Here is a 10,476-nt window from a genome sequence, read left to right on the forward strand (position 1 = left end):
CATGACAAAATGGTCGGCATTCAAAAATATTTATCTATGATTATTTAGCTAGAAACAACTAGTAAAATGAAAATTTCCTAATACATTTTAAGACTATAAAATTAGTTTCGTGATTTCCAGAAAGGAATGACTCTGGCCATAAAAGAAAAAAAATATATAGATATATTGATATGTATCTATATATCTTTACCTATAGATATATAGATATATATCTGAATGAACAACCTAATGGCCATTTTAATTTGAAAATAATTCAATTCTGGAATTTCAAACAATAAGAAGAGTACAAATTATATTCCTATTCTAAACTAATATAATCAGCATTTTTCATGACTTCCACAAACAGGATGACAATGATATAGTTGTCTTTACTAGGTTGTTTTAGAAAGTGGCCCCTTAGTTTGTATCTTTATCCTTAAGGGCATCTTTGGGTCCATTTCTCTGGGACCACACTAGTGCTCCTATATACAATTACAGCACTGTTTTGAATACCAAATTAAACTGAAAGTCCAAGATTCTATAAGGAAGAGGAAGGGCCCATCCTTAAACTTTTAGTTAAAGCAGTCCTTCATCAAAAAGTGACTCTTATTTAAATAACTCCTGTTCGATAGACTTTACAAGCACTTATTTAATAATTCCGCAAACTCTTTCTCCTTTCATTAAGAGGCATGACATGGGAGCATGCCAAGTGCTAGATATAAGATTTTTTAAAAGCACCTTTTAGAGCAAGAAATCATATAGGTAAAAGCCTGAGGTTCAAGGTGGATGGGTAAATCAACCAAGATCCAGTGCTCTTTCCACGTTATGCAGACATGCACCTCATTATCAGTCCTTAAATACAGGCCTCACGTGAACCCTAAAAGACTGTTCAAGACATTCTACTATATAATAGTTTCATAAGGGTCTATATAGGCTGGTGCTCAACAGTCTTCACTACATCAATTTACACAAGTCCGTAATTTTTATAAATCTAATTTAGATTTTAAAAACGAGAAATTTTTGTTTCTGCAGGTGTAAGGGACGTTGCAATTAAATCTACTATAAATAAAATTTCAATAATACACTTTTTCTAAATGGCCTGGAAAACCTGATTATAGCACCTATTACTCACAGTGTTTTTCTAAGATAGTTTAACATAAAGGACGCTCGAAGAATTAAGCATAAAGAGTGTCTTTATTTGGAACTGAACTTGAACGAGATACATATACTTCATAAATTGAGAACAGTTCAAACTGTAAAGCATAATCTTATTAGAAGCAATGGATAAGGAAAGAAGGCAAGATTTGGGTTAAAAAAAAAAAGCTAGGGATGATTAGTTTCAATAGCTAGAATCATTTATTGTTGTGGGACTTTACTAAATATCAAAAAAAGCAAACTGATAATGTATGGACCTAAAAACTGAAAGATACTAAGCATTAATAACTGAAGTGAATACTCTCCCCCGACTTTCAAAATAGTTAAAATAGTTTTTAAAACTTAAGTTGACTATCAAATGTAGCCTACTTCCATGTTACAGTGATACAAATATTTTTACACTTTAACATCTCTGAAATTGGGATGCATCATGCAATCTATGACATGTTACATTTAATTAGCAGTATTTCTTCCTTTTAGGCAGTACATAAAATGGTGTATCTTACAACTGATGACTTATGTAGTATCAAACTGACAATATAGTATCAAACTGACCAGATTAACCATATTGTGTCATGATTTTACTACGCAGACCATTGCATCCATTTTAAATGAAAGGTAGTGTGACATATTCATTCAACATTTAACCTACTGAGTAGTTGATTATTACTTGGGAGAGTGAAAGTGAGGTATCTGGGGAAAATGAAAGAGGTCTGAAGAAGACAAACCTGTGTCTGAATTTTGGCTTAGTTGTATACTGTGTAATCTTAGTGAACATTCTTAGCTACTCTGAGCTCACTTTCTCATCTTTAAAACAGGTGTATTGGGGCGGACGGATGGCTCAGTTGGTTAGAGCACGAGCTCTTAACAAGGTGGCCGGTTCAATTCCTGCATGGGATGGTGGGCTGCGCCCCCTGTAACTAAAGATTGAAAACGGCGACTGGACTTGGAGCTGAGCTGCGCCCTCCACAACTAGATTAAAGGACAACTACTTGGAGGTGATGGGCCCTGGAGAAACACACTGTCCCCCAATAAAATTAAAAAAGAACAACAGCAACAAAAACAGGTGTATCTATTGTGCATATGTGAATGAATTAACATATACAAAGTGGGTGGTACTTAGGAGGTTCTCATGTATGCAACCTGTCTTTTCTTGACACATTCCTTAATCAATAAACACCTATAAAGAACATTCACTGAAACTCTGAATGAGGTATGATTTGGGACCCTTGATTAAACAGGCTATAATGTGTATACTAAAGCTGGCAGATAAGGAAAAAAACCTAAATCATTCTTCTTACCTGGAATCTCTTGTGCTCTCCTGATAATTTTCTTTGAGACTGTTTGGCTCAAAACAGTTTGCGAAGATGGTTCATCCTCTGAAGAATAAATATGACAAATGTCAAAATACAGAACATATGATCTGGGTAAGAGATTATGCATATTAATAGCAACATATAAGCAAAAACGCAAGTAATTCATTTCTTTAGAAATGTGAAATTAGGTTTACCAAAACTTATTTAACTAGTTAGAAATACTCTTAAGACAAAAATAAACTGTCCGTCACTGACGCTTTACAACAAAAGTATACATTACTTTAGAAAATTTAAAAGATGAGCTGGAGCGTCATAAATGATGCAGAAGAATGAAAAATATTTAGATCCTTATAGTTACAATAGAGGTAAACCCTTTCTGTGTTAAAAAATTAACTTACACAACTACACTAGGCTCTGTGCAAGTCAATACAATTTAACATACACTTATTTAAATAAAAATGTGTGCAAAACAGTCTTCCAGATATTGAAGGAAATTAACATAAGTACCAAAGCACAACATAGTCCTTCAAATACATTTGGTAGGATTTTTGTTTTCAGGAACTTTATAATCTTAAGAGAGCGACAGAACTAGCGTGTGGCTAAACTGTCTTGAGTGATTACTCCCTATAGTAACTTACATATTTTTAACAGAAAGTTTCCAACATCAGCACATCTCCAAATGAGGCAGCAGGTACACGTGCAGCCTATTACGCTGCTCTACCCAGAAAATCCATGTCTTCTTCATGTCCATCCATGGGGTACCTACCTATGTAATCCCACTGTGACTCAAACCCCCTGATTTTTACCTCATTAGGTGCTTTACCTGGGGCCAACAGGAAACTTCACTCGGGACTCAGCGTTAGACTAGACAGCGGGTGGGGGCAAGATGTGAGAGGATGAATGAAGGGAGTTGGTTCACCTGTGACTCACCTAACCTATCCATTCATTTTGTCAGCACCCTTTTCGCCCATGCAAATAAAAACTAAAAAAAAAACGTATTGCTTTGTCAGGCGACTACTTAACCGCGCAGGTTACACGTAGAGCCCCCAACGTGGCAAATGTTGGGCAGAGACGACCACAGGCGAGAAAGCGCGTTCCGTGCTCAAGTGTGTCAGACATCGGGGGCTTCCAGTTCGGGGTCACTGACTCACCCCTTTCCGGTGGATGTTTGAGTGGGGTGTCAGGCCAATTCACCAACTACGCTAGCCCACGAAACGCCCGCTCACAAAATTTCCCTCCCTCTCTCCCCACATGGATGGTGATGGGAAAACACTGGGAGGTCATCTCAGAACCGTTCATTCTCCGCTGGAGACTTTTGGCCTCTGAGTGTCAAAGGAGGAAATGGAAGTGGCTTTGGTAGAAACAGCCGCAGGACAGAGAAAACCGAAATGAAACCGACCCCGGCGTCCCGCCTGCCGCCGAACTCGCCGTCCCCTCGTGAAGGACCGCAGAAAGGCAATCCTGACACTCCTAAACTGCTGCCCAGGGATGAGCAGAGATCCCCGGCTCTGCTCACTGCTCCGCACGACGGACTGCCTTTCCACTCCTCCCGCCTGTGCTGCTTTCCCTCCAGCGGGAGGGGGCCACCCCCGCCCCGGCCGGGATGAGCTCCGCGGGGACGCCCACCAGCCTCCGAGGCGTGCACACACTCCGCGCCCGCCCGCCCGCCGCGCTCGCTCGCTCCTCCGTCGGCCTCACCTTCAGAGGAATGAGAGTCCCGTAATCCTCTCCGGGTGGAAACCGGTGACGGCTGTAGCGGAGACTGCTGTGAGTGCTGCTGCCGGGGGCGAGTAGCACTTCGCGTCTTCATCTCCCCGGCTTCTTGGAGTCGGGGCTGCCTCCGCTGCCGAGACCGAAGGTAGTAGGCGCTTTCCCTCACTTCCTTTTTCGCAGAATCAGGCCGGAACTCTTCTAGTCGGATTCGTGTTCTCACCGGGGACTTTTCTTGGGCCACCCGAGGCTCGAAGTCGCCGTACACTTCTGGCGGCTCCTCGGAGAACCTCACTTCCCGCCGGCCGTGGCGCGACGGCGAAGGAGTTCCGTACGCAGGCGCGTCGCTGCTGCCGCCATTTTGAGGGGCGAGCCGGCGCCTTCCCTCCCGGATGGGGGCCCTGGGTGTGACGTACATCCCCCATCCTTCCATCACCCGTTCCACCCGCCGCCCCTCGCCCGCCATAGTTGTTGACGTAGCTTGAGTCGATAGCGAAGATGGCTTTGACGACTCTAGAATCTGCTGCCGTTGGTGACGACGGCTTATCCGGGTGATGGGCGGTGGTCGCGGTGGTCAGGGAGGCAGTTGAGAGTCGCCGGGGCTGCCGCCTGCGTCGTCGCTGCTGTGTTGCAATCCCGCCTCTGGGCCCATGGTGTGTCCGAGGGCTGTTGGGAGAGGCAGTGCCTGTGCTGGGTCAGCTGCTCGTGGGGTCACTCCCGCCTCTTGGCTGGAGGCACCAAAGAGGAGGAGAAGAGGGAGGAGGACGTCGCTGTCCTCGGCCTTGGGGGGGGAGGGAGGGGACGACGGCGAAGGGACAACTGGCTTGGCAAATTGCGTGCCCTAAACCCGGCTGCTCGTGGCAACTGGGGCCCGCACGCAGGTGACGCCGGAGCCGGCTCCCAATACCGAGGCTCGGGCAGGGCGGAGTGAGACGGGGGTGGAGAAGGTTCGGGCCCCGGCCCCGGCGGTGGCGCACTTCTCCTGGAACCCTTTCCGTCCGCTGCTGCCTTAGCCGTGCCTGGAAAGGTCTCCAGCAGGAGTGGTGACCGACAGAGACAACACCTGGGTCATCACTTTTCTCGGAGAAAAGTGTGGTTTCAAGCTCCTTGTTTGAACGCAGGCACCCGGTTGTAAATTTTAAGCCACCTGTTGAGAGGGTGCAACATCGGAACCAGCGGCGTACTCGGGCGGATTCCCGTTTGCAAAACACCGCGCGTAGCTCTCGTGTGCAAGCTCTACTCCAGCAGCCCTGCTGTGCACGTTTCCTAGTGCCGTGCATGGACAGAGGGCGACGCACAAATGCGTAGATTAAAGACAGCTGTAATTTTATTTTATTTTTTTTTTATTATTTTTTTAAGACAGCTGTAATTTTATTTTATTTTATTTTTTATTATTTTTTTTAAGACAGCTGTAATTTTAACTGCGATCCGTTATTTTCCACTTTGATGCTGGACCTGACGGCATACGCTGCGTTTGATTTACAGTTCCCTGCGTTTAGTTTAACTGAATAAGAAAGGATGAATAAGCACTATTTGTTTCACCTCCAAATACCATATTTACACATGTGGATAAGTCGGCAGCCAAATTTAGAGACACGGAGGGAAGACATTAAGTTAGTATAAAGGCTGAATGATGATTGAAACAGAGATTAATGTTACCTTCAAATAGTTGAAGGTAACATTAATCTCTGTTTCAATCCTTATGCACACTTGCATGGAGGATTTTTTATAATTGATTTTAGTAAAGAGATTTTTAAAACGGTGATGCTACGAATTAAAATGAATGAAAATTTTGAAGATGTTTAATTGTTTGTGCCTTCAAGTATTTTAAATCATCTTAGAAGGCTTTTGAGTAACTCATTTGCTCAAACCGGGCACAAATTTCGATTTAATGAAATGTTAAGATGTACTATGTTTTCATTAATATATTTGGCCATATAGTATTTGGCCACAGACACAAGGAATTACATACTTTAGAGAATCACTTAGGTGCTTTAAAGTGATTCTCCTACTTTAGAGAATCACTAAGCCTGTTGGTTTAGTCTAGCTTTGTTTGGTATATAAAATATAGCCAAAGAAACTGGAGGAACACTGACAAGGGAGATACTACTTTTTAAAAAAAGTCTTTTAAGGGAAAACTAAAGGGATATTCTCCCTTGTCAGCCTGGGTTAGATAGTACATTTGGAAAATTTGTGGGACTTACTTTCTGATAAAATGTTGAAAAGTACTGGTACTTGCTTAATACCTGGCTTTTATTTGTTTTAAGTCATGCTTTATAAGGTGCTTTTTATATTACTCATTAACGTATGATAGTAAAAGTTCTCTAATGTAATTAAGGGATATAAAACTACATTTGTAGTACTAATGTACAAAGTTCATATTATGAACTTTAGTGCATATATTAAAAGCCTCTTTAAAACATCAGAACAGGTGACTATATAGAAACTTGGATATAGACTTGTAAACTTTGGTTTGGGGGACATATTAAAAAAGAAAGGACAAGAGGTTCTACATATTATTGACTCATCAGTCCATGTGTAATAATACATAATCCTAGCTCCATCATACCTGCCTCCCACACCTAGCAACTTTACAAATACCAACTTGCATCACAAAAAGCTGAGGCAAAGCTAAACTCTAGTCAAACCAGATATTCTGCTGTAAATGTTTTCCAAACTGCAGGGGTGTCCAAAAGAGGTGACGCTGCAGAGACAGTAGACTCACAGCCAGTATTATAAGGGAATTGCTGGGCCACCAATACCAAGTGGAGGCATGAGCTCTGGGTGTTAGACAATTACTCTGGGAATTTGAGATATGTAGAGTAATTCAGTGAATCAAAGGAGAAAACGGGTAAGAGAAGAAATGATTATAACAAAGAATTATAACTCATTAATTCACATACTTATTAAACATCTATGTTGGCAGAGAATAGGTGTTTAATAAATATATGGATTAAATTAATGAGTTTTTAAAAATTATTCTTAAAAATTTTTTTGTAAATGAGTGTATTCTTTATCCCTAGGGAATTTGCCATGTATTAGGGGAGACATATACAAACAATTATAATTCAGATTAAATGACTGGCAATATACCTAGCTGTTCTAGGTCTCAAAAATCTAGTGTTCTTGACACTAGATTTCAAAATAAAGCAGCTATTTTAAATGAAACATTTTATTTTAAAATCATTTTTGTATATGAGTTTTTTAGTATAAGCAGAAATCCAGTTACATACACTGAGGAATCATTTATCAATCCATTGTACATGGTAGTCATATTTGTGTGCTTAGATAAGCAAGTAACTTTGGGGTTATATCCTAGTAGAAAGCAACAATGTTATTTTTTTGAATCTGTATATTTTTAAATGTTTCTTTTATACTTTTCATTTTCTGAATTTTCTACAATAAACATGTATTTATAATAAAAATACTAATTTCTTTGAAGGAGAAAATAGTCAAGTGTCATAAACTATTTAACTTCCTATTCCTTTAAGTGACATATTAAAGCACTTTAAAAATACAAATAAATGCTTTTTTCACAGTATATAGTGCCCAAATAAAAGGTTTAAGAGGAACTTTGTATTTGGAAAGGCTATATTAAACTATAACGAAGTATTATGAAAATTTTTCTTTAACTCATTCATTCCAGAAATAGCATTCCTTATGCATAGTACAATTCTCAGCTGTTCCTATCTTTTAAGAATCTGTTGAGAAGAGAATAGTAAAAAATGACAAATAATAAATATACCAATGCATGATTACATAGCACAAACCTGAGACACAAGTGGACCACGTATTCAGTAATGGGGTAATCAAGATAGAGTATGGATTAGGCAAAAGATTATTATAGGAGAGATTTATTTTCAGAATTAAAACATTTTGGTATTTATTTCAGAGGAATACATTGTTGTAAAGATGAACCCCTACATGCCTGATTAATTACAGCTGGAATTATAAAACACATGAAATTTTGGCATAGAGCAGGTAAGGAAGTGCTTCTTTTGATTCCTTTGAAATTTAAGAAATTATTACTTTTAAAAGTGATTTAGCTAGGTGCCATGTGGTATCCTGGATTGGACCCTGAAAAGAAAAGAGATTAGTAGAAAAACAGGTGAAATCTGAATGAAGTCTAGAGTTCAGTTAATAGTAATATATCAAACGTGTTGGTTTGTTAGTTTTGACAAATAGTATATAGGAATGTAAGATGTCAACATTAGGGGAAACTGAGTGAGGAGTACGGTAGTATATGAGATCACTTATTTTTGCATCTTTTATGAAAATCTAAATTGATTCAAAATAAGTTAACTTTTAAAAGAGTGATTCACAATTATCTTGGTACATTTTAAACAAATATAAGATTTATCATTTATTAGCCACATTGATATAGTATTCATATTTGCAAAAGGACTTACCTTACGAAATTAATCAAGTGATGTCCAGACTCCTTTCTTCTGTTAAATACATTTTTAGTCTAAACTAAAAATGAAAAATTTTGTAAAAATTCTTTATATGCTATAAAATCATATAGAAATGGAATGTTATATTTATTTATTTGTAACTGTAAATTAGTGACTGGAAGAAGTTCACATTTTAAAATAAAAATGTCTCTTTTCCAAATAGAATAGCATACTTATAAATTCCCGCAATTTGACATAAAAAGTGTACTGACTTTTCTCAGTACACTTAAACTTTTCAGATAAAATACATAAATATAGGAAGAAGTCAACATGTTATTTTTAATAAGGAAATAATGATTAAAATATTAGGAGGAAGGGAATGAAAGACATAGTAGCTGGTTCCATTTATTCCCCATTCTCATGAGTGATAGACAAAATATTTTGAAGACTGTTGATACAAATGAAACTAGCTAGCTGGAAATGTTATACTGAAATTAAGAAAATTTAAACGCAGTGTAATATTCTTCCACTTATTTTTTGTTGAGTTAGAAATTGCATACTTAGATAAACAGTATCTAAGAATGTTCGTAAGTCTTGTGACTTCTACCAAAAGAGGAAAATTGAGAGGGGAAGGTACCAAAAACCACTGTTAAATGAAGAATCATTAATTCAATAAATATTTGAGCCTCTGCTATGCACTAGCCAGACCCTGTTTTAGGTGCTGGGGATACATCAATGAAAGAACAGACCAAAAGACAACCCTCCATGCCTTCTTGGAATTTATATTCGATAGGAGTCAGATAAAAATCAAAATAAGTAAAATAGGGTGTTAGAGTGTTTTGGAGAAAAAAATGAGGAAAGGGGAAGTGAGATTTATGTGTGTAGGCTTCTTCTACATTGTCTTGAATTGGTGTAGGTCAGGAACAGGAATTTCAGATTTACAGTTGGCCCTTCAACAGGGCGGGGTGGGTGGTGTTACCGGCCCTGACCCCAGCCCAGTGGAAAAACTCAACTATAGTCTTCTCCCATATGCATGGGAGATCCGTGAAGGACCCCTTCGAAAATCCAAATCCGTCCATGCACCAGTCCCTTACATGAAATGGTATAGAGCAGGGGTGTCCAAACTGCGGCCCGCAATCCATTTTTAATTGGCCCACAACAAATTCCAAAAATATATTTAGTTTACTCAAACAAATCAGGTGAGGCAATACCTGCTTCACCTCGAGTGAGTGGCCCGGCTGTTTGTGTATTTTACCGCATGTGGCCCTCAGTAAAAAACGTTGAAAAAAGTTTGGACACCCCTGGTATAGAGCAGTGCAAACAGTGGGACCTCTGCACCTGCGGATTCCCAACAGTGGATGGAAAGTCCAGTTTTCCATCTGTGGTTGGTTGAATACAGTAAAGAGGCAAAACTTGGGGTTTGGGGGGCAGACTGTATATTTATTGGAAAAAAACCCATATGTCGGTGGACCCACAGTTCAAACTCCTGCTGTCTAGCCAACCGTACTTGACCTTGCCCTAAATTAGTGTTCTCGGGTAAATTGCTTTCCGTGTCTCAGTTTTCACATTTGCTACTATCATTTCGCAGACACCGAGACTACATTGCGCTTCTGAGGTATGTAGCGTGACCTGTCTCCGTTGGACAGGACCAAACTGAGGTTTGAGGACACGCACCTCGTAATGGCAGAGGCTGGGTCCAAATCCTGTGTGACGTGCTGGCTGTTATCAGTGGGTGGTGCCTCTCCCGCGTGGGCTCCATGGGTTCTTCCAGACTACGAATTGTACATCACTATAAGGGTAAGTTAGGGTCGATGGCAGGGATGCCCGCGTGCCCGTCACAGCGCGAGAACGCGGGGACACCTGCGCTTCTGTTGCGCACACTCACCACAGCCTGGCGCTGGCGGCCCGCGGGGCAGCGGAGA

General features: G+C 40.1%; 1 protein-coding gene across 2 annotated transcripts in view; it reads right to left on the minus strand.

Moving 5' to 3' along the window:
- Positions 1-5,049, minus strand: part of TOR1AIP1 (torsin 1A interacting protein 1) — a 30,536-nt gene extending 25,487 nt beyond the window's left edge. The window contains exons 1-2 of one of the 2 annotated variants that reach the window (XM_081025872.1): positions 4,149-5,049; positions 2,436-2,513 (exon numbers count right to left, since the gene is read on the minus strand). In XM_081025872.1, the coding sequence (XP_080881998.1) occupies positions 2,436-2,513; positions 4,149-4,626 (556 nt within the window). In that variant the 5' untranslated portion in view covers positions 4,627-5,049. The remainder of the gene's footprint in view (positions 1-2,435; positions 2,514-4,148) is intronic. The other variant, XM_081025873.1, reaches the window with a different exon arrangement.
- Positions 5,050-10,476: the final 5,427 nt, after the last annotated feature.

The sequence above is a fragment of the Rhinolophus hipposideros genome (genome assembly GCF_964194185.1).
Source record: "Rhinolophus hipposideros genome assembly, chromosome: 19".
Classification (NCBI taxonomy): Eukaryota; Metazoa; Chordata; class Mammalia; order Chiroptera; family Rhinolophidae; genus Rhinolophus; species Rhinolophus hipposideros.